Here is a 24,529-nt window from a genome sequence, read left to right on the forward strand (position 1 = left end):
CGTGGGGGGAGATGATGAGAAAATTGCAATTAATGCTAAAAGGAGCTTTTCAGTAAAGGTGATATATTGGAAGTCAATGGGTATTTAGCAGGATAGAAGACTTCATGGATGATGATGAATCTGATACAGAATCCAAATATCTGGTTAAAATATACTTCAGAGGGAAATTTTGGGGACTTGGTCGCTTTCTGCACTACAGCACATGGATCTTAATCCCTTGTCTCTCAGATACTATGCTTTTTGTCTTGACAATGGGAATTACTATGTCAAACTCCATTTCACCGATATCATATTTGCTGACAATTTATCATATAGTAGACTTGGAAGACGCATATTTGATATTTACGTTCAGGGTAATTGCTTACTCTACAATCCTACTCGATAATAATAGGGGCTATATATGGATTTTCTAAAGTTTTTGTATAATTTGCAGGGAAAGATAGAAAGGAGGATTTCAATATAAAAGAGGAAGCCAATGGAACTGGTGAACCCCATGAAGAATTCTTTAATGATGTTAGTGTTACCGACCATAACTTGGAGATCAGCTTGTATTGGGTTGGAAAAGGGCCTACTTTCATCCCCTGAAGAGGGTCTTATGGTTATGGTCCTCTCATCTCTGCTCTTTCTGTATGCCATAGTAAGTAGTTGGTTTATATACTTTCACAGTATTTTCAGTCACCATAATGGCATAAAATAGTTTAGAAACTTGAACTTTAAATAAAAGAAACCAAATGAAGGTAGAAACAGTAAAGATTTTTCATGTTTGTTTCCTGTTAAATATAACATGTTAGCTATTCGGATACGTCAAAGTTCAGTCATAGGAATTAGGATACATAAAATGCATGCACATAAGCTTTCTTTTTGTTCTAAATATCCTAGTTTTTTACTTTCTCTTTGAGGCACATATCATTATATATTTTGGAAAGGCCATACTTATTAGTGTAAAACTACCGAGGAAGCAGAGGAATGAGTTTCTGTTATTTCTACAGACTTGGTGTTCTGCTTTTCCAATTTCTTTAGGAGGGGAATGGGGAATTTGTTGGTGCAAATGAACCTCTCATTCATACCAAGTATTTTAATTTTTCCATCCAATACTGAAGCATGCATGTGGTTCCTTCTTTCCATGTTCCAAACCCCATTGTGAAGGTGAGAAATCTTAGATATCATTTATTGTTTTCTACGTAAGTAAATACTGTCTTTATGTTCTCATGTTCTATACAAAACAATCAGAACCCCATAAAAAAGAAAAAAAAATGAAGTAGAACACCTGATGTGGTTGATGTGGTCACTTCGATTTCATGCCAAATTTTTCTTGTATTCATTCATCATTTGGAGGCCGTTATGGAGATAAATATACTAGAGCAAGAGGTGAGGGATTAATAAGAACTCCGTTTGAAAAGTATGTTACCGATTTACTTATATAAATAAAAATATAGTTTCCTTACATGAACATCATTATACATATATATATATATATATATATGTATATCCCGTAATCACTGTAATACTACTGCTTGGCAAATATAGTTTACTTACATGAACATCAATATATATCCTGCAATCACCTTAATACTACTGCTTGGCAGATCTTAAGGGGTTGGATCTTCAAACGTGTTCCTTTACTTTGAGACAATTAAGAGCTGCCATCACCGATTCTTATGCTGCAAACAGGGTTGGATGAATGAGATAGGCATGATATCTGGTTTGCAGCATCCACATCTGGTAAAGATTTATGGGTTTTGCATTGGTGGAAATCAACTGCTGTTGGCCTACAAGTACATGGAAAATAATTGCCTTGCTTACGCAATTTTTGGTAGAAAAAAATTATGCATTTTCTTTCCTGTGCTAGATTATGTTCTGATGCATTGGTATATTATCTAAGTGCATTTCATGGGATCAACTACAGGTTCAGAAACAAATAAGTGCATTTGATGGGATCAACTACAGGTTCAGAAACAAACAGCCTGAAATTGGATTGGCGAACAAGGCACAAGATATGAATGGAATGGCAGAAGGTCTACCCTTACTTCATGACGAGTCAGTTCTTAAGATTGTTCACAGAGACATCAAGGATACCAACATCCTGCTTGATAGATATTTCAATGCTAAGATATCAGATTCTGAATTACTAAACTTCATGAAGAGGAAAACACCCATATTAGCACCTGAATTGCTGGAACAATGTAAATTTGTCCTGACATTATCAAAATTTTTAATTTTTAAGACATCATGGATTTCATATTAAAGTAAAGCATATTGTATTATTGTTTTACAGGATATATCGCTCAAGAATATGCATTATGGGGTTATCTGACTTAAAAAACAGATGCTTACAGCTTTGGGATAGTTATTTTGGAAATAGTCGGTGGGAAGAGCAATCAAAACTGCAGGCTGAAAAATGAATGCATTTGCCTTCTTGACTATTGTGAGAACAAGGTAATCAATCAAGCTTGTTCATATAAGAGTAGAAATAATATTGTTGATATGGTTTTTCTTGTAGGCTTCTGTTTTACGAAGGAGAAAATAACTGTTGCAGTCAATTTTAGCATAAAGTGCATGTATTTCACAAATGGAGTGAATGCAAAAGTGTGGTTACCAAACTAAGGAGACTGAAAGTAGTTGATGCAGAAAATCAACTGTTAATATTGTACAACCTCCATACTCGTTTTTTTTTTTTTTTTAAATCCACATTATAGATGAAAATTCATAAAGGGCTATGAAAAGTAACCATCGAAGATTACAACACTACATACAACCAGACATTCATGATGGTCTTATGTGCTATCGACAATAAGAATGACCGTGTAAACAATACTGAGGGTTAAAGATGATATAAATAAACAACTATATTCCAAAAGACAATGTTATTTTAATTTAACAGGAGCTCGCTGAAATATACATGAGTATGGAATAAATGGCAAAGATTGGGTAACGGTGGGGAAGGGAGGAGTGGAAGGGAGCAAGAGTGGCACATATTCTTTTGTGTTAGTAGCTGCATGAGTTAATAATCTGTCAAAAGAACCTTCTTATAATTCACCACAATAAAATAATTGCAAATGCCGTCACTTGTCTTAGGCTTCATCTATTTCTTTCGGTTCCTAATCTCAATGGCCAAAACTTGAACTCGCTTTTTTATTGTTGTTTTCTTTGATCCATCGGCAGCAATGGGTAATAAGCTCAGTCTGCAGGTACACATCTTTGTGCTTGTCGTAATGTTTTGAAGACAATCCAATGCTTGTTGGGTAACTGTGTCATAGAGAAACAGCTTAGCATCTCGACCATGTAACGAGTCATGTTCAGCCAAAAATATCTTGGTTTCGTTCCAAAATCCAATGATATGTTGAATGCCGTGCAAGGGCCCAATAGTGAATAGCTTAGTCCATGAATCCTTATTACCGTATTGACCTAATACCCATATATCAAAACAACTTGTTGTTCCATCATAAGTAAACGGATTTCCATGTTTATTACCGACCAGAGCAAGGGAGTCACTGAGAAGTAAAGGATAAGGACAACGGTGGCTATCATAATGGGGAAAATTATAAGTAAGAACAATATCATCAGGAAAAGGGGTGGTTAGAATCACCTCATCAGTGACGTCAAACGAAACAATCACATCCCTGCCATTATGGCCAACAAGGCGGTTAAACCCTGGCCAGTGACAAAATCCATTGGCGTATACCATGTCACTGCAAGTAAAAGAAGCCCAATGTGAAATAATCGCAGAAGATTTTATGATTTTCCAAATTTTCTTTTTGTAGCTGTAGATCTCAATCTCCATTTTATACAAATACTTGTCGCTGAGAACAAAGAAGGGCCTGTACTCATTATTTTTGGAGTCAAACCCACATCCATAACCATCCAGGGATAAAGAATTTTCCTCCCCATCATCACTATCATCACTATAAACAAGATGTTCATAAATTGGGACATCCTTGACATCTCCAGTTGCAGGGTTCCACAAGGCCAAATTATAGGGCAAACCATAGGCCGGACTATTACTCCAATAGTTAATAAAGAGGACACCGTCACAACAACAGTAGCAGTAAAGGCGGTCAGCTTGAGGTTGAGGGTGCATGGGTGTGGGTCGGATGTGGATAACTCCTTTTTTCTGAGTCCTGTTGTGCTTGTATCGTCATCATCATCGTAAGTAACTACCCTAGTTCCTTCATATGGGATAGACATGCACATATAAGGACCCCTATCACCGTCGAAGAGGGAGTGTCTGGCGATGAAGTCGGAGCTGCTGATCAAGGAATACAATGACTTGCACACCCTCTTCATTCGTATCAGATCTGTCACCGGCAACCTCAACAGAATTTCCATCACCAAGTCTTGTGTCAGACCATATACATTAACAGAAGATTCAGATGATGATGATGATTCCCCAAACTCATGATTCATCATCATGATAGATAGATGATTCATGCGATAATACGATATATGCAAATAAAAACTCCTTTCAAGATCTTATACTTCAAATCAAACAAAGGGAGAGTTGACAGTCCGGGAGTACCAGAAAACTTTTTCCTAATCCAATCTCTATTAAGAGAAGATGAAGAAGAAGAAGAATGGAATATGATGGATGGATGGATCGAGTTTCAGGAAATAGTATCAGGGAATTACCTATGGCTGGCGTTATAAAAACAGTAACAACGCCAATGGCCTTTTTAGCTTTACTAAGGCCACCTCCAATGGTTTCCCGCTTATTGGACAGTACATTCCCCACCAAAAAAAAAAAAAAAGGGATTAACAGACAATTTTTTTTAAAAAGTTTTCCACATCAAATTAACAAATAGGTTTTTAAAAATTTTATCACTGATGGTGTTAAAAAAAAAATTAAAAAAAAAACTCTCTACTAAATTTTCTATTTATGAAAAATTATTTAGACGGTATGATTTATAAATTTAATTTTTTTTTATTCCTCGATTTACAATTTTTTTTTAATCTCTTTTTTTCTATTGATATTTTAATCTATTTCATTTAAAATTTTAAATAAATTAATTAAAATTTTTTAAAGTAAATATTATTTATTAATAAATACTATATAATTTAAATATTAATATCTTTTAAATTTTTTACTGCATAAATTTCAATCAAAAAATCATTAGAAATGTAGTAAAAACAATAGCAACCAGGTATGCAATAAATGGCTTCTTGCACTTTTTACAAAACGAAACAAAAAATAAAAAAATTGCCATGGTGGCATTTTTTTTTTTCTTTTTTTTCTTTTTTTTTTTTGTGAATAAAGGCTTGGTGGCAATTGCTTGTAAAGGGATAAGGTTTGCCTACATGGCTTTTTTCCTACTATTTTTTCTGATGTCGCACTTACCCTTCTTTCTCTTAGTATGGAAGAAAAGTAGGATAGCATAAACCTACTCCAACCTCCTCGCTATAATTGAAGTGGCTCGGGAAAATGATCTACATGGGTTCTTCCTAGGGTAATTTGATCCGATACCTACCAAAATAGGTGGATAATGAAATATACTCTTTCCTTTTCAAGTTTTTTTTTTTTATCTATTTATTTATTTTTATTATTTTAATTATACCTTTAATCCATAATCCATACACCATATTCGATTTCCCTTCTACTAATAATCCATCTATCACATTTCATGTTCAATTTCTTTCTCTCTCTTTTTCTAATAGCCACTCTATCATATTCCACTATCAATTTTTCTCTCTTACTAATAACCCATCCACCACATTTCACATTCAATTTCTCTCTCTCTCTCTCTCTCTCTCTCTCTCTCTCTCTCTCTCTCTCTCTCTCTCTCTCTCTCTCTCTCTCTTACTAATAACCTTTCCACCATATATAATTTCTCTCTCTCTTTACTACCTTATCTTAACTCTCAACCTTCCTTTCATCAAACCAAAACCTCTGCTATTCAATACAGTAAAAAAAAAGAACCATTTCTGTTATTCTCTTACATTAGATGAGAGAAAAAAGAAGAAAAAAAATCATGTAAAGCTCATCAACTTCAGTTTCACAAATTAGAATGTCAATTTGTAGTAAAGATAAAGAAGGTTACAGAAAAGTTCATCAATGATGATCTAGAACTTGAATTTGAGGTATTGAAATTCTCTTACAGAATCTTCAATACAGAGAATCACAGCTCATTCCTTGGGCATACATACATAATATAAGAATAATAATACCATATGGAGTTTTTTTTTTAAAAAAAGAAAAAAAAGAAAAAAGAGCACCATAAAAAGATTATCGAAATATTTATCAAGACTCATGCAATTGCTAATTTTTTCGGCAAATATGTTACTCTATGAAAAAATTAACAAAAACTATTGTAACTACTAAGAGAGCATTGGTAATTTTGGTTGTACAAAAATTTCTTTTGTTAATGAGTTAATTTTAATTTTTATTTTTTATCATTCCTTAAGTTGTATTGAATAAAGGTAATAGTACAAATTCTTTGGTGTTATGCACGATATAAAAATAATTGTAATCACACATGGAGTAGTATTAAAAAGAAAATAGTAACATAAAAAAATTACCAAAATGCTTATCGGGAATATCAATATAACTCATCGCTAATTTTTCCAATAAATATATTAATCTCTAGAAAAATTACCAATAGAGTTATCGTGATTATCGATAGAGAGTTGGTAATTTTGGTTATACAAATTTTTTTTTTGTTAGTGGGTTAATTTGGTTTTTTTTTTTCTTTTGTTTTTAATCATTCTCAAGTTGCATTAAATAAATGTATTAGTACAAATTCTATGTGTTTGGGGATTTATTAAACATAGGGTAATGTCTTATGCCTGACAACGAATCAAATGGATACAATGAATTTTTAAATATCTAATAAAACATGTTTTCAATAATAAATACCAACAATGTTGGTTTACATAATATTACCCAAAATAAAATGTTCATTACAGTACGTCGTTGTGTGAATATATTGCGATAATCAAATCGTTTTCTCCATATGTAAAATAAAATAATATCCATATGCTACAAATAATAAAAAAGAATATCATGTACAAATACCATCAGAAAGTGAAACTGGAAAAATAAGAATTCATGTAAGTAAGTTAAACCAAATAAAACTTAATACCAAATAAAATAGGAAAGGAAATGGGTAGAAGACGAGTGCAAAAAACAAGTTATAGTAAAGAACACATGCAATATGGTGGTCATCATGCTGCCATCCCTCGAATGTAAACTGAGTCTATAATATGAATTATTTCCATGCTAAGTAGCACGTACATAAGTTCTTTAACATGTATTGAATGCTGAAGTTCTTTGTCTTTCATTTTTCATAAGTCTTCTAATGGAGACTTTACATCAAATGCAGCCAAATGACAGGTTTAATAACCAAAGGAAATATATTCTCTGTTAATATCAATGTTTAAAAAATCAATATCAATAGAAATATCGAATCTTTAAAATACGAAAACTTCCATGAAAATATCAAAAAATATCGAATATCAATAAAAAATTATAAAAAATAATAAAAATTTGTTTTAAAAATACAAATTTTTATTGAAAATTGAAAATTAGCTTATTTAATCTATCAATTATCAAATTGATTATAAAACTTGTTAAAATATTGAATGGATGTTATATTCTTTTTAGTGAATTGATTTATAGTGAATTTAATGACCATAAATTATTATTATTAATAAAAATATGTAAAAAAATACATATATGATAAAATTATTTATTAACTAAAATATATAAAACGATTATTACAATTACATTATAGTCTATAAATGTCATCTTAATACCACATAGAACTTTTGGGTGGTTAAAAATCATTGGTTTTTTTCCTCATTTTAATTTTGAGATGTGAAATGTGAGAAGTAGTTATGAAAAGATGTATCTCCTTGATAATTTTATATATAATTATTAATATGCCAACCATATGAATATTGCATTATTGGTTGACTATATGCATAACTACTACTCTATGATGGTTGAATTTGAGATGATACCTATAAATTACTACTTGATGACATTCCATAAATATCCACTGAATAAGGGTTATGAAAATGACTTCCAATCCTCATTGATCCAAAATTCAAAATCGAACCTTCTTGTTGTTGTAACATCTCTATGTATATGTTTCATCATCTATTTACCCATATTTGTAAAACAAATATTCCCGGCAATAAGATTTTCCAAGTTCAAAAATATAATCCAGAATCTTTGTATTTTTACTTTATTAATATTCAATAAGTAGAACTTATTAATGTTATTCAATTCAATTCATTATATTTTGCTTATATCACTAAATGTTTAAAATGCAATTAAAGGTTAAAAAAATTATCAATAAAATTAATTTGATAAAAAATTTTACTAGATATCAATAATATTTATAATTTTTTAAAAAAATTTAAAAATTCCATGTATATTTTTGAAATTTCAATGGAAATTTCATGAAAATTTCATAAATTTCCATGGAATGTATAAATTTTTTAACGAAATTGTTAAAGATTCGATGTGGATATTTTTAATAAAATTTCCATGAAAATTTTGCCGAAATTTTGAAAATTTCAATGGATATTATGGAAATTCTATCTATTTCCATTTGGAACCTAAATTTTATTTCGATCTCTTAAAAAAATAAAAATTTCAAAAAAATTTTAGATATTTTAAACCATGATTAATATAGATCATCGGATAATTGATTCCACTATATAAAATTCTACACGTAAATAACATACTTGCTTAAAGAAACAATAAAAGCAATGAAAATGTAAGAACATAAAGAATTGCTTGTATGACAAAAGCCATAAAATGAGATGAATAATAGACCCAAAAAAAAAGTTAAAAACATTTAAAAAAATATAGATTCCAAAAGACGTTTTACATGTATCTGAATAATATTATAAACAAACATATTAAAGAGAATATATTATTTTTATTATTTTAAAAATAATTTTATAAAGATATATATCATATTTAACATATATTATATACAAATATGGGTAATATTTATCATTTTCAATAACAAGGATTTTCTCCATACAAATATATATTATAATTAACATTTACCAGACATGATTTTACAATTTTAATTTGAGTAATTCTTTTTATAATGTAAAAAATACTTTATACAGTTTCATAAATATTAAAATGACTAAAATATCCATAATTAATTAAATGAAAAAAGAAACCCTCTTGCTTCTGCCCTTCTTCTATCACGTGCTTTTTCTCTGCAGTTGCTCATTCTTATATTTTGCCCTCAAAGTCGGGATGTTTCAAAAGCAAAAGCAGAAAGTAAATTACTTCAAGGCGAACAAAAGTAGAAGGAAGAAGATCGAGTGATATAGAATACCCAACAAAAATGGATCTTTTTCCTCCATAATATTATAGAAACATATGTAAAATTAGAAAGTGGGTAAACCCAATTTTTGATTGCAAAATATGAATGGAATTTTTATAAAAAATTATGATTTAGGTGTTCTTGTAACGTGGATTCTAACACCTGATTTGACAAATATTTTCCATGATATCAGATTAAGAGGAGTATTTTTAGAGAATTGGCAAAGAAGAATATTTTTGTCGCAAGGATAGGTGATCATGGCAAAGAAGAACTTTATGCATTGCAACTAGCATTTCTCTTTTCATTTTCATAAAATATTTTTAAATGTATTACTATAAATGACTTTAAATTCATAAAATACGAAACAAAATTTACCTCTTTCATTTTTCAATTTGTAAAATGAAAAACTGTTTTGCAAAACCATATCGAACAGGCCCTAGCTCTCAATCTGGCAATGGAAGAAAAACGACGGAGTGGAATTTTTGTTTTTTTTCCCTTGGCGATTAAATGATTTTTCCTTAGCTACTGGATTAGCTAAACTTCATGAAGAGTAAAACACCCATGCTAGCACCCGAATTGCTGGGACTTGTATGTCAAGACCCGTCCAGAATTCCTCTCTGGAACCCTAGACAAGCCCTGATCCCAGGGAAATACCACCGAACCTTCCAATGGAAAATCCGGCAGCACCTCCCCTAAGGGTAGGACTTACCAAAAATTTCCTTGACTGAAAACACACTTCTATAATCATCCCCTTATTCCTCCCACTTTACTACAATTTGTTTCCACAAATTTACAGCACTCCCAAGAATAACAGCAAATCAGTGCATAAATAACAACTAAATGTCCAATACAGTATACAGAGCATTAAGCCAGTAAATATGAAATTAATACGACGACAGATAAAGAAGTAATACAGGATGGAGAGGAAAAAGGAAAGGAGATGCCCCTTGGACTTCCAGCAATGAACTGAGAAGTCAGGCTCGCCCCGGATGATCGATGTCTCCCAACCTGGACCTAGGGGAACGGAATTTAAAAACGTGAGATGCTAATCATCTTAGTGAGTGACCCTATCTATTGAACACCTTTAATATTAATAATATAACAAATAACGGAATTTAATTAATACCAACAATTAGATAGATAATAAATAATAAACAATTGAAATAATACTTTCTCTCAAAACCCTCACTATTCGCTCTGTTGGAAATGTTTCCCTTTTAAAACATTTTCACAAAACCCGATATTCGTATTTCCCGAAAACCAAGGAATCAAATAATTTAATAAACAACAAATAAATAAATACCCCAAATATAAATAAAATGTAATAAATTATAATAAATAATTTTTGTACTCTTTGGGGTTTGAAATTTCTTTATCCGAAAATTTACACGCACCACACCATATACCGGTGATGCCCTCCGATAGCCAGCGTCCTGAGCACCGACTGGAGGGGAGATTAAAGAGAGAAACTTGCAAACGGCACTTCGGCGTCCCTACAGTACCGCTGCTGAAACCGTCATCCCGGCCAAGGAGGGGGGTGGCTGTGGCCAATATCAAACTTGCCTGCCCACGATCTAATGGCAACTCACGGGAGACATAATACTTGCGCGCTAAACCACATATACATACACCAGAACACCAATACTGTATGAGTGCGTCTAAAAATAATTATTAAATCAACCGTACCGTTTTCCAAAATTACCGTGGGAAATATACCGATTTTCACATTTACCATCCCACATATTTCCATTTAACAAACCCGGTACGAAAGCATCGATAACCAATAACCAATAAAAATAATTTTTCTCGCAACACGCGATTCAACAAATAATATACCACAGGCATAATTATGAAAATTAAACCATCAATTTAAACAAATAATTTTCTTAAAATAATCAAACCAATTATGCCCAAAAATAATATAAAATCCAGACACAATTAATTACTGAAATACTTACTCATGTGTAATAAATACCATTTAATCACAATAAAATAATAATCGGAAAATTCTTAGTAACCCAAAATTCCGTTTAGTATCAATGGGTAAATATATATATATATATATATATATAATAATATTTTGTTCCTGATTATATTTAAATTCCACCACATGAGCATAAATTACAGATATCAATTTAACACGACATAAATATAATTAATTACCCCAAAACATTTTTAAAGGTGGGTCACTCACCTGGGGCACGCAATTAATCCAAGATCCACCACGGGATCAATTCCACGACTCACCGGTGCTCCTAGAACACAATTCACACACAGTCAAATAAATTAATATTTTATTCGGGTAAATAATACCCGGTACCCGGGGGGTTAAACACAAACGTTATCCAAAATTATCGAATAATATACCGAATCGAAGCTTGAGTGACGAGGATTACAAATCCGGTCTTACTTCCCGGAGATCGGACCCGAGGTGGCCGGAATCTCGCCGGAAAGCTTTCAGGATTCGACTCCTCAATTCTCCCAAACCGTCGCGAATTGGCGGAAAAGGATGCCGGATTTGGATTCAGGAGGTCGGAATCAGTGGAGGGGGACCGGCGGTGCAACTGGTTACTCGCCGGAACAGTGACTTCCAGTGAGCCGCCGCGGTCACCGGCAACCGTCGGCCATGGCGGCGCGTGCGGTGGCCATTGGTTGAGATTTTTGGTAGTTTTGTAGATCGAGGGGAGAGTATTCCAACGGGACCGACGGTGAGGCAAACGGAGGCCGGACGGCAGAGAGATCGGGGTTTGAAGATTTTCGGTGCCTCGCCGGAAAATGCTCCGATCTTGGCACGTCGGAGGTCCGGTGGCCGTGAAATTTGGTGGGCTGCCCGGAAATGAGTAGGTGGTGAGGGGTGGCTCACGCATGTGGCCTAAAAATGGCCGGAAATAGGGCAAAGGGTGGTGGCCAGCAGTGGAGGGAAAAATCACCGCCGAGCTTCGCCGCCTCGATCTGGACGCGTCCGGCGACCAACGGTCGTGAAATTTCAGGGTTTGGCCGGAAATGGAAGGTGCTCCAGTCTGGCCGGCGTGTGTAGCAAGAGTCGGCTGGAAAATTGGACGATTCCGGCAATCGGTCGGCTTTCTCTCTCTCCTCTCTCTCCTCCCTGGCATTTTTGACAAATAAAAGCCACCTTAGGTGACATTGTTCATCCACGTAGACCAATCAGGTGATGACACGTGGCGTTACTGTGCACTTAAGCCAGATATAATAAAATATTATGGTATTCGGCGAACTTCAAACATCCATAACTTTTTAACCGTACGTCCAAATTAGGCGTGCCGCTAGTCTGTGAACTCGTATCGATGAGCACTTTACAACCATACCAAAGTCAAAACAAAATTCTACAACCATAAAAAGTCAACTTCCGGCACCTTTTGGACAGTTTGAATCTCGACTTGTTTTTCCCATAACTTTCAAACCGTAGCTCCGTTTTCAACGTGCTACTAGTCTATGAACTCGGGGCATCATGCACTTCGCCACGGTACCCTGGTCAACTAGAAATTCCAACTTGAACAAAAAGTCAACTTTTGATCCCCTCGGTCAACGGTCAACCTCGATCAACGTGCACGGATTCTGGTGTGATTTGGGACGGGATGTTACATGTAAGTTTGTTGAAATATTATTAGAATTTTGAATCCTTCCTGCGATATCATTTGGCAAAATAATTTTTCATTTTAAAAATTGAAAAATTACCAAAAATGCATTTGGTAGATTATTTTGAAATATGAAATCTGGAAAAAGTTAAAACATTTTCCAAAATATAGATAAATTTAGAAAACGTCTCAAAAATGTTTTACATGTAATTGTACAACGTTGGAAACAGAGATATTAAAAGGAGTATATAATATTTATCATTTTAAATTAAAAATATTTATTTATTATAGATATATATCATATTTAATATGCACCATATACAAAAATGGATAATGTTTACCATCTATGATAACAATTTTGTTTTTTTGCATATAAATATATATCATTTGTTAATCTTTATTGAACATAATTTTATTATTTTCATTTTTATAAAATATTTTTAAATATATTAGAAATGTTTTTAAATTCTAAAAATACAAAATCCAATTTACCATTTTCATTTTACAAAATTGATCTATAAAAATTTGTCTTGGAAAATATTACGGAACGGGCCCTAAGACATCATGAATTTCATATTAAAGTAGAGCAAATTGTCTTATTGTTTCTGATGATATATGGCTCCAAATATGCACTATGGGATTATGATATCTGACTGAAAAAACAGATGCTTACAGCTTTGGGATAGTTGTTTTGGAAATAGTCAGTGGGAAGAGCAATATAAACACCATATGCCAAAAATTGAATGTGTTTCCTTCTAGATGTAAGAACAGTGCAATCAATCAAGCTTGTCCATATGAGACTAGACATAGAATTGTTGATGTGGTTTAGAATTGTTGATATGGTTTCTCTTGCAAAGGAGAAAAGAAGTATAGCAGAAGCGTGTTTGTGATTAATTTGCTGGTAAATTTCTTGTTCAAAAAATATAATAATAATAGGAGCAGTTACCAAATTTGCTACTCAGGCTCAAAGTTGTTGATGCAAAAGATTGACTGTTAATATGGTACACCTTCCATAATCTTTTTTATTTATTTATTTACTTTTATTTTTTAATGAAATTTGTGGTATTGGAAATTATTGATGAAAGATCACAAAATGCTATGAAAACTAACCATTGAAGATTACAACATGACATATAACCAGGCATATTCATGAAGGTCTAATGTAACTGTAAATAATAGTGGGGGTGAGAGATAATATAAATAAACAACTACATTAGAAAAAAATATATATATAATTTTAATTTAACAGGAGCGTGCGGAAAATACATTATACACTAGTATGGAATAAATGGCAGGGACTGGGTAACGTTGGGCGAGGGAGGGAGTCGAGGAGGGCAAGGGTGGCATGTTGGTTTTAGGCAGGACTGTGGAATATGCTTATTATATGGGTCAGTAGCTGCAGGAATTAACAATCTGCCAAAAGAACCCTCTTGTCATTCACCACAATAAAATAGTTGCCACTGCCCTCACTTGTGTTTTAGGCAGGACTGTGGAATATGCTTATTATATGGGTCAGTAGCTGCAGGAATTAACAATCTGCCAAAAGAACCCTCTTATCATTCACCACAATAAAATAGTTGCCACTGCCCTCACTTGTCCTAGTCTTTATCTTTTTCTTCATCTTTTTATTATGATTCCTAATCTCAATTGCCAAAACTCGAACTCGAACTCGAACTCGTCTTTTGATTTTTGTTTTTTTCTATCCATCTGCGGCAATTGGTAACAAGCTCAGTCGGCAGGTATACATCTTTGAGTCCATTGTAATGGTTTGAAGACAATTAAATGGTTGTTGGGTAACCGTGTCATAGAGAAACAGCTGAGCATGATTGTCATCTAACGAGTCAGTTTGAGCCAAAAATATTTTGGTTTCGTTCCAAAATCCCAGGACATGTTGAATGCCATGAAGGGGTCCAATAGTGAATAGCTTAGTCCATGAATCTTTATCACCGTATTTACCTAATACCCATATATCAAAACAACTTGTTGTTCTATCATCATCCCTATTCCAATGTCCATGTTGATTAACAACCAGAGCAAGGGAGTCATTGAGAAGCAGAGGATAAGGACAATGGCGGTAATAATAATAGGGAAATTGATAAGAATAAGTAGGAATAATATCATCAGGAAAAGGGGTTGTCAGAATCACCTCATTTGTGACGTCAAACGAGACAATTACATCCCTGCCATTAGGGACAACAAGGCGGCTGAATCCTGGCCAGTGACAAAATCCATCGGCGTATACCATGTCAACTCCATGTGAAATAATCCCAGAATATAGAATGATTTTCCAAATTTTCTTCCTGTAGCTGTAGATCTCAATCTCGGTTTTAAACGAATAGTACTTGTCGCTGAGAACGATGAAGGGACTGTACTCATTATTTTTGGAATCAAACCCACATCCATAATTAGTCACATATAAATCATCTTCCTCCCCACCATCATCACTATCACTTAAATTCTTATCATGATCATAAGTTGGAACATCCTTGATATCTCCAGTTGCAGGGTTCCACAAAGCGAACTGCCCACGATTATTTTTAAAGCCGACAAACGAAACAAGAAGGACACCGTCACAGCAACAGTAGCAGAAAAGGCGGTGGGCTTGAGGTTGAGGCCGTGTGGGTGTGGGTCTGATGTGGAAAACTCTGTTGACTGTTGCATCATCATCATCTTCATCTTCGTAAGACACGGAAACTACGCGAGTTCCTTTAAATGGGATGGATATGAACATATGAGGATCCCTGTCACCGTCGAGGAGGGAGTATTTGGCGATGAAGTCGGAGCTGTTGATTAAGGAATACAATGACTTGCACACCCTCTTCATTTTTATCACATCCACCACCGGCAACCTCATCAGAATTTCTACCGCCAAGTCTTCTGTCAGATCATATACATTAACAAAAGATTCACTTCTTGATGATGAAGATTCAGATGATAATGATTCCCCAAACTCATGATTCATCGTCATCACGATAGATGATTCATACAATATTACGATAATCTAATCTAATCTCTACAAGAGAAGATGAAGAAGAAGAAAGAAGAGAATATGATGGATGGATGGATGGATGGAGTTTCAGGCATAAGGTTTAGGGATTTATTTGTGGCTGGCCTTGTTGCCCCTATAGGATATAACCGCTAACGCCACACCACCCATTATTTATTCTTGCAGATACAGACTCACAGTATTGTAGAATTAATTGTCCGCTGAGCTGTAAACTTTAGCTTACTCTGTAAGCTTAGCCTAGTCAATCAATACATAAAACAACTGTTTCTCTCTGTATTCCATTCTACTTTCTACATTAGTAAATTCCGTTCCAATCATTGGAAATTTTGCGAAAGAATTGATGAAAACTTTTACATTTAAGTTTTACTTGAATAATTAAATTCAATATTTTAAGTTTAAAGTTGTTTATATTTAATTAATAATTATATAAAAAATTTATGATAATCAGTAGTTTATATGATAAATTTTAATTGATAATATTTAAATTTTTTTATTTTTTATATGATAAATTTTAATTGATAATATTTAAATTTTTTTATTTTTTATATTAAAATTTTAAAAATAAATTATTTAAATTTTTATGCAACATATAAATTATAAGAATATAGGACTCGTTTTAAGCATAAATTTCACAAAAAATTTTGAGTCCACATTTAAAACAAATATATCAATGAGTAAAATTATTTTAATTAAACAAAAGCACCTAAACCTTTTTGAAAATTTATAAATTACCCAATCAATAATAATTTGTTAAATAATATATTAAATCAAATTTAAAAATAAATATATATTTTACCCTAAAATATGATTTAAAAAATATATCACTCACAGTATTAATATTTGCCCATCCTTGTTCTAGTGCAGAATCAGTCGCAAATTCTATTGGATACCTAACATACACCATGAATATTATTTGAATATCAAACAAATTTTCAAGGATATTGGAATACTGTAAATACTTTAATAGAATGTTTGGATAATGGTAAAGTTAGTATGAATCTAAAATTTTCTGGGAAAGTGAAATTTTTTTTTGTTTGGATAATTTTTTAAAAGAATAATTTGTGCACCCCAGCAGAAAATAAATCTTACAATATAGGAAACTGATATGGAAAGTGAATCCTCCCAAAGATATATCATTTTAAAATTTTTTGAGAGATTAGTTTTATGTATTTTTTCAAATACAATTTTATCCTTTAATTGTAATACACAAACTTATTTAATTACTTGTAAATCCTATTTTGTTCTATAATGAATTAAACAGTATAAAAAAAAAACTTAAGTAAACTCATTATCGGGAAACTGAATCCTAGAAAACTAATTCTTGGGAATCAATTTACTTCAATATTTTTCCTTTTATCAAACATACCATAAAATTACTTTTACTACTTCTAGTTCCCAAAATTGGACTCTAGAGGAGTCCAACTATATCGGACCTCGATTGGCCTATTGTATGAAATTCATATGAAAATCGATCCCCCATAAGTCAAAAGAGGGTTTGGTTATAGAAAAGAAGTTAAATTTCTGGTTAAAATATTTAATATTAACAGAGACACTTGTTTACACATATTTGTCATTCCAATAAATACCCACATATTTCGAGTGGTCAATTTCTCACTTCCTCATTAATTTCTGAAAAATAAATTATTGCAATGAGAAAAAAAAAAAGTGCTCACTTTAATATATTATGGATAATGTCAAACTTTTTATAGCTTCTATAAATATTATATAAGTTCAGATAATGTAACTGTTATCATAAATAATAATTAAAATTTTATTTTATATATTATGGATAATATAATTATTTAATATAATTACATGAATAATAATAAAAAAATTAATTTAATCCATTTTAGATAATAACAAATAATCAACTTTGTCTATATTTTTCTTGTTAAATTTTTGTTACACAGTATTATATGATTTTGTACCAAATATTATACAATATCAATAAAATACAATACATTATAATACAATACTAACCAATACAATACAGATTAATATAGTCTTATGTGCCTAAGAGCACAAAAAAGGGCCCAGTAAGGGGCTTACAAAGAGAAGGAAGCAACGGCTTCCTCTGTTATTCATTATAATACGGTTATGCATAAAATATTGTACTATATCAATACAATATATTAAAATAGTACAAACTAATACAATATAAATTATTACAATACATATTTATTGATAGAGTTTTGCTTGACTAAGAGCACAAAAGAAGGCCAAACTAGGGGCTTACCAAATGAAGAAGAAGGAAGCAACGGCTTTCTCTGTTATTACATAACGAGTAGAAGGAGAAGGAGAGGGTGTAGAAGTGTCTACATAAAACTCTGTTCAACAACTCTGTTTTTCCGGGCAATCCTTGTGAGTGGTTATGTGAAGTCCCACATCGGTTGGAAAGGGAAATGAAGCATGGCTTATAAGCATGTGGATACCTTTCCCTTGTAGACGCATTTTAAACCCTTGAGGGCTGGGTTGTAAGAGGATTCCCCAGGCCCAAAGAGGACAATATCTGCATGCGGGTGGTCTGGGGTGGACTGTTACAGATGGTATATACCTGGTATCCGGGGGGTTTAACACAAACGTTAACCAAAATTTACGAGTAATATACTGAAACAAAGCTTATGGAACGAGGATCGCATTACCGGCCTCCATTGACCCCAATTCCGCCGGTGGTGGTTGGAATTTGCCTGGGAAGTACCGGCCGAACTTCACCTCCTCATAACTCGCGAACCACTTCGAATTTAAATAATTGGAGACCATATTTGAACTCAAAGGACCTAAAATAGGGAGAAAGGAAAACGAAGCATAGCTTAAAAGAGGGTGTGGATACCTTTCCCTTGCGACGTGTTTTGACAAAACCGTGCAGGCTGGGCCCAAACCGGACAATATCGCATGCGGGTGGTCTGGGCTGTTACAGATGGTATCAGAGCTAGTACCCAAATCGGTGTGTCAGGACCCGTCCAGAATTCCTCCCCGGAACCCTAGACAAGCCCTGATCCCAGGGAAACCCTACCCGACCCTCCAACGGGAAATCTGGCAGAACCTCCCCTAAGGGATGGACTTACCACAAATTACCTGCACTGAAAACACACTTCTATACTCATCCCCTTATTCCTCCCGCAAACTACAAATTGTTCCACAAATTTCAGCACTTCTCAACAATAACAACAGTCCAGTGCATAAATAAAACATAAGTGTCCCAATAGTATACAGATCTTTAAGAAGTGCTAAACAACAGAAATACAACAAGGATGAAAGAAATAATACACTGAAATGAAAGAGTACAGAAGTACTTCTCGAAACACAACAGCATCGGAAAGATTTGGTTCGCTCCGGAAGAATGTCTACCACCATTTGCACCTAAAGGAACGGAACTTAAAAACGTGAGATGCTAATCATCTCAATGAGTGACCCTAACTACTGAACACCTTTAATGATAATAAAATAATAATAACAATTTAGGGAATTGAATAAATACCAACAATTAATAAATAAATAATAACTGTTGGAAATAATAATTTCCCTCAAAACTCTCACCAATCACTCCGTTTGAAACGTTCCCTTTTTAAAACAATTTCACAAAATCCGATGTACATACCTCCCGAAAACTAAAGGATTAAACCATTTGATAAATAATAAATAAATAAAAACATACCCCAATACATAATTAAAATGTAATAAATTATAGTAAATAATTTTTTGAACACCTTTGGGGTTTAAAACATTATTTGCAAATTACACCTGACGCACCACACCATATACCAGTGATGCCCTCCGATACCCAGCGTCCCGAGCACCGACTGGTCGGGGGGGTTAAAGAGAGAAACTTGCAAACGGCACTTCGGCGTCCCGACAGTACCGCTGCTAAAACCATCTCCCGGCCAAGGAGGGGGGCGGCTGTGGCCAAAAACAAACTTGCCTGCCCACGGTCCAATGGCAACAACGGGAGAAATAATACCTGCGCGCTAAACCACATAATACTTGCGCGCTACCACGTGTCCATACACCAGAACACCAATACTGTATGAGTGCGTCTAAAAATAAACATTGTTAACCAACCGTACCGTTTTCCAAAAGTTACCGTGGAAAATACATTAAATTCTCACACTTACCATCCCACATATTTTTATTTAACACATCAGTACGAACCAGCGATAACCACAAACCACAATTTTCTCGAAATACGAGATGCAACCATAAAAATACCGCAGGCATAATTTATAAAATTTAAACAAATATTTTCGTAAGATATTTAACCCAATTATGCCCGAAAAATATTACTTAAAACCACGTACAATTAATACCGAAACATACTTTGCTCATGCATAATAAATAAATTAAACCACAATAAAACCATAATTAAATCATACCACATGAGCATAATTTAAATACCAATTAAACATAATTAATTGCCCCAAAATAATTTTTAAAGGTGGGTCACTCACCTTGAGCGCGTAAATCAACTAAGATCCTCCGCAGAATCAACTCCACCACTCGTACGGGCATCTAAACAACCACAGTGTACCAACCAAAAATATTAATATTTTATTCGGATAATTCCCAATGGGTACTCGGGGAGCGAACACCAAACGATATCTAAAAGCTACGAATTATATACCGAATCGAAGCTCGAGTGACGAGAATCACGGATTCGGTCTCACTTTCCGGTGATCGGACCCGACGAGGTCGGAATCTCGCCGAAAAGCTTTTTGGATTTCGGCTCCTCAATTCTCCCAAACCGTCGCGAATTGGCGGAAACGGATGCCGGATTCGGGTTCAAGAGATCGAACACAGTGGACTGGGGCCGACCGGGAGACTGGGTACTCACCGAAACAGTAACTTCCGGCGAGCCGCCGCGGTCACCAGCAACCGTCGCCGGCGGTGGCCGTTGGCTGAGATTTTTTGCAGATTTGTAGATCGTGGGGAGAGCAATCCAACGGGATCGGCGGTGAGGAAAACGGAGGCCGCACGGTTTGAAGAATTTCGGCCCCTAGCCGGAAAAAGCTCCGATCCCGGCGCGTTGGTGGTTCGGTGGCCGTAAAACTTGGTGGGTCGGCCGGACTTGAGGAGGGGATCAAGGGTATCTGGCGCGTGTGGCCGGAAAATGGCAGGAAATGGGTCAATCGGCGATGGCCGGCGGTGGAGGGAAAAACTCGCCGCTGATCTTCGCCGCCTCGATCCGGGCGCGTCCGGCGGCCGATCGCCGTGAAAATTTGAGGTTTTACCGAAAATGGGGAGGGAAATCTTGCTGGCCGGCGCGTGTACAATTGATCAGCCGGAAAATTTGAAAATCTCCCGTGGCCGGTCGGACTCTCTCTCTCTTTCTCTCTCTTCCCCGAGAATTTTGTCAAATAAAAGCCACTGTGTGACACTATTCATGCCACGTGGATCAATCAGAAGCTGACACGTGGCATCACTGTGCACTTAAGCCAGATATAATAAAATAATACGGTATCCGGCGAATTTCAAACGTCCATAACTTTTTAACCAAGCGTCCGATTCAAGCGTACCGCTAGTCTATGAACTCGTATCAACGAGTACTTTACAATCATACAAAAGTCAAAACAAAATTACACCACAAGAAAAAGTCAACTCTCGGCACCCTTTGGACTGTTTGCACCTCAACTTGTTTTGCCCATAACTTTCAAACCGTAGCTCCGTTTTCGACGTGCTACTAGTCTACGAACTCGGGGCATCATGCACTTCGCCACGGTACCCTGGTCAACTGGAAATTCCAACCAGAGCAAAAAGTCAACTTTTGACCTGCTCGGTCAACGATCAACCTCGGTCAACGTGCACGGATTCCGGTGCGATTTAGGATGGGGTGTTACAGGTGTACCAGCGAGGATGCTGGGTCCCAAAGGGGGAGGATTGTGAAGTCCTACATTGGTTGGAAAGGGGAACAAAGCATGGCTTATAAGCGTGTGGATACCTTTCCCTTGCAGACGCGTTTTAGACCCTTGAAGGCTGGATTGTAAGAAGATTCCCCTGGCCTAAAGAAGACAATATCTGCATGCGGATGGTCTGGACTGGGCTGTTACAAGTTAAATCGGGATCGAGACAAAATGTTACCTCGACCAGTAACTTTGTAGTTCCTTCCTTTAAATCCTTGCAAGAGAATGCAGGGTTAGATTTCGTTATCTCTTTGAGCCGTTTAAGAATATCGACAGTCACGTACTTTTTTCCATTAATCAAGAGTTCACTCAGAGCTTTCTGTATCTCTTCAGTACGTAATAGATTGATTCCTTTCTGAAAATACTCAACTTGAGTACCAGAGAAATAACGTCCATGTTTTTCTCACTCGTACTTCCAGAATTCCTCATTTGCGTCATTGCTGTTCTTTAAACCTGGCCAATGTGTTCGGAGGTCTTCCAAGGGTTGGTCTTTTAACTGAAAAACAAAAACTAAACTATTTAAGCATTTAAAAATGAAGTAATAAAAAAAAAATTACAAAACTAACTTACAAGAGTTAAATCGAAAGTTCTTGGTATTGGTGGGGACAATTCATTCGGCCAGATGCCGTGGATTGTAAAATAGTCAGGCAGGTTAGAACGACAGGTCTGTGTACCTGTGGAGCAGTAATTTGGTGTGAACAGTACCACAAACTTATCAATTTTCTGTTTTGCTCCTACTTGATCAGTGAACATCGCTTGGCATGAAGAGGAGGAGGCTACCAAAATGATGAGAATCACAATGATTCCCATCTTAAAATGATTTCTTTAATGCCTAAGGTGATCGGCCTTTGCTTTTTAATCCTCGTCACCACTCATATATATATATATATATATTTGATATTTTATACACACGTTCAGTAATACGACGTAGTTTGGAGTGTAAAGCCGGTCTTGTTCATTTGCAGACAACTTACATTTAAAATAAGCTTGTTTTAAGTTGACATGATGGAATAGAGCTTGTCTTATATGCATGAATAACACGCCTGACGAACCCAGAGGGCATTGGCCGCCTCCCTTCCCTTCCTCAATTTTTTTCCCTTTTGATTATTTTATTTTATTTTTTTATTTACTATTCCAACCCTTGAATACTAGGGGCGCACTCTTAAGTTTCTCTATTTTGGTCCTTAAACCCCACATAATTTCTTTCCCTTTTAATTTTTTTTTAAATATTTTGTTTTATTTGTTTACTATTCTGCCCCTTAAATACTAAAGTTTAGGTGCCCCCTATGTATTTTATTCTTTAAATCGATAAATATTTTCTTAATAAAATTTCATTATCTTGATTAATTTTTCTTATTTTAGTTAGTTTTAAAAGAAAATTTGGTATTTTTGCAAACACCATGTCTCTGAATGACATGAACATGACACCTAAAAAGTTAAGAGTATTTTTGAAAAAATTGAAATAAATAAATAAATAAAATTAATTATGCAAAAATCTAACTATTATTATCAAACGATCGTATTAAAAGTGCAGAGAACAAAACAATTTCAAAATTTCTTTCATTGCCTTAAAAAAAATGACTTAATACAATGAAATTTGTATAAAGAAAATGGAAGAAATTCAAATTACTAATAAAATAGCGGGCTAGCTAAAATAATGATAAAAATACTGAAGTCAATAGTAGCTAGAAAATTATTGAGAGATTATAAGGAAAAGTTGCCATAGTCGAGATTTGGTTGTGTTGAGAGAGGCATCCTTTCTCCATGTTGTGGTAGCTTCATTTTATAGATTTTTTATTGCTATGCTGAATATGGAAATTCCATAATAAAATCCTGTGATTTATGCTGCATGTAATATAATGAGAATTGCCCAAATCCCATAATGATATGCCACTCAAATAAGTCAATAAAATTCATTTGAAATTTGAATTCAAATGTTCATAATAAATAATTATTCATCGCCTTTAAATATTCAAGTAATTGTTTTATCCCAAATATAGCATTTTAATCTTATTTAGGCTATCAATATATCTATTAAAATGTTAATATTTAATAATAATAATAATAAATATTTTGAAAAATAGATAGTCCAAATAGAATGTAAATTTTATACTGAACCATCTCTGATTTTTTTTTTTTTTTGGATAAATCTAAACCATATTTGAATTTGTGATTAAAAATTATGAGTAAAACAAAAAAGGATAACATAACGATTATATAAACTTAATTATGTAAGCTGAAAATTCTTGTAAAATCAAATATTAAAAATATATATATGGCGAATTGTCTTTCACATTTTTTATTTCTGGCAAAATTCATGCATCAAAGTAAATAAAAGTTGCTTTTTCAATTTTATTTTTAATCATTTAACGATCACTGAAAAAAAAAAAAAACTTTCAAATTACAAAGATAAGCATTTAATTCTATCCTTGTCCATTTATGGAAAACTTGCATGTAAAACAAACTTGTTTTATTACGTTCATGTGACGAAGGAAAACTATTGACCCCCCCACACAACTATTGACCTCCCCACGGACGCCCAAACCCCACCCCCCAAAAAAAAAAAAAAAAAAAAAAAACATGTGCGGATGTCTTAATATATAGAGTTGGAAGAAAAAGACAGCTACTTGCTATTTCTCATTTGTCAACATCTAAATCAATGCTAGAGATTGCTTCTATTTTGTCATATATCCGTCGAAGGAAAAATTTCTAGTACTCCGGGGATACTCAGTGCTCATTACTCCT

The 24,529-nt window shown here is 34.2% G+C and overlaps 4 protein-coding genes across 4 annotated transcripts; 1 reads left to right on the forward strand and 3 right to left on the reverse strand.

Moving 5' to 3' along the window:
* The first annotated feature begins 202 nt into the window (after positions 1-202).
* Positions 203-2,527, forward strand: LOC125420505 (probable LRR receptor-like serine/threonine-protein kinase At1g53440). Its single transcript, XM_048467153.2, has 6 exons — positions 203-353; positions 434-555; positions 1,672-1,722; positions 1,907-2,183; positions 2,327-2,436; positions 2,501-2,527. The coding sequence occupies exons 1-6, from the start codon at positions 203-205 to the stop codon at positions 2,525-2,527; spliced, it is 738 nt and encodes a 245-aa protein (XP_048323110.2).
* A 112-nt stretch (positions 2,528-2,639) lies between these two features.
* Positions 2,640-4,566, reverse strand: LOC107412051 (uncharacterized). The gene is made up of 2 exons (XM_048464240.2): positions 3,587-4,566; positions 2,640-3,491 (listed from the first exon to the last, which is right to left on the reverse strand). The coding sequence occupies exons 1-2, from the start codon at positions 4,076-4,078 to the stop codon at positions 3,489-3,491; spliced, it is 495 nt and encodes a 164-aa protein (XP_048320197.2). The 5' UTR covers positions 4,079-4,566; the 3' UTR covers positions 2,640-3,488.
* A 9,514-nt stretch (positions 4,567-14,080) lies between these two features.
* Positions 14,081-16,057, reverse strand: LOC125421137 (putative F-box protein At3g22650). The gene is made up of 2 exons (XM_048469014.2): positions 15,030-16,057; positions 14,081-14,883 (listed from the first exon to the last, which is right to left on the reverse strand). The coding sequence occupies exons 1-2, from the start codon at positions 15,849-15,851 to the stop codon at positions 14,878-14,880; spliced, it is 828 nt and encodes a 275-aa protein (XP_048324971.2). The 5' UTR covers positions 15,852-16,057; the 3' UTR covers positions 14,081-14,877.
* A 1,801-nt stretch (positions 16,058-17,858) lies between these two features.
* On the reverse strand, positions 17,859-22,787 carry LOC125419789 (ribonuclease S-F11). Its single transcript, XM_060813733.1, is given in 3 exon segments — positions 17,859-18,262; positions 21,938-22,280; positions 22,355-22,787. Coding segments are annotated over 3 exon segments (723 nt in total). The 5' UTR covers positions 22,595-22,787; the 3' UTR covers positions 17,859-18,122.
* Positions 22,788-24,529: the final 1,742 nt, after the last annotated feature.

This window comes from Ziziphus jujuba, chromosome 1 (assembly GCF_031755915.1).
Source record: "Ziziphus jujuba cultivar Dongzao chromosome 1, ASM3175591v1".
Taxonomy (NCBI): Eukaryota; Viridiplantae; Streptophyta; class Magnoliopsida; order Rosales; family Rhamnaceae; genus Ziziphus; species Ziziphus jujuba.

Bases quoted from the DNA above. Each gene is read 5' to 3' on its own strand.
- LOC125421137 (XM_048469014.2), bottom strand. From the start codon at position 15,851: ATGACGATGAATCATGAGTTTGGGGAATCATTATCATCTGAATCTTCA.
- LOC107412051 (XM_048464240.2), bottom strand. From the start codon at position 4,078: ATGCACCCTCAACCTCAAGCTGACCGCCTTTACTGCTACTGTTGTTGT.
- LOC125420505 (XM_048467153.2), top strand. From the start codon at position 203: ATGGATCTTAATCCCTTGTCTCTCAGATACTATGCTTTTTGTCTTGAC. The intron at 2,184-2,326 runs GTAAATTTGTCC...CTTAAAAAACAG, and splicing joins ACCTGAATTGCTGGAACAAT to ATGCTTACAGCTTTGGGATA. The intron at 2,437-2,500 runs GTAATCAATCAA...TTTTTCTTGTAG, and splicing joins TTGACTATTGTGAGAACAAG to GCTTCTGTTTTACGAAGGAG.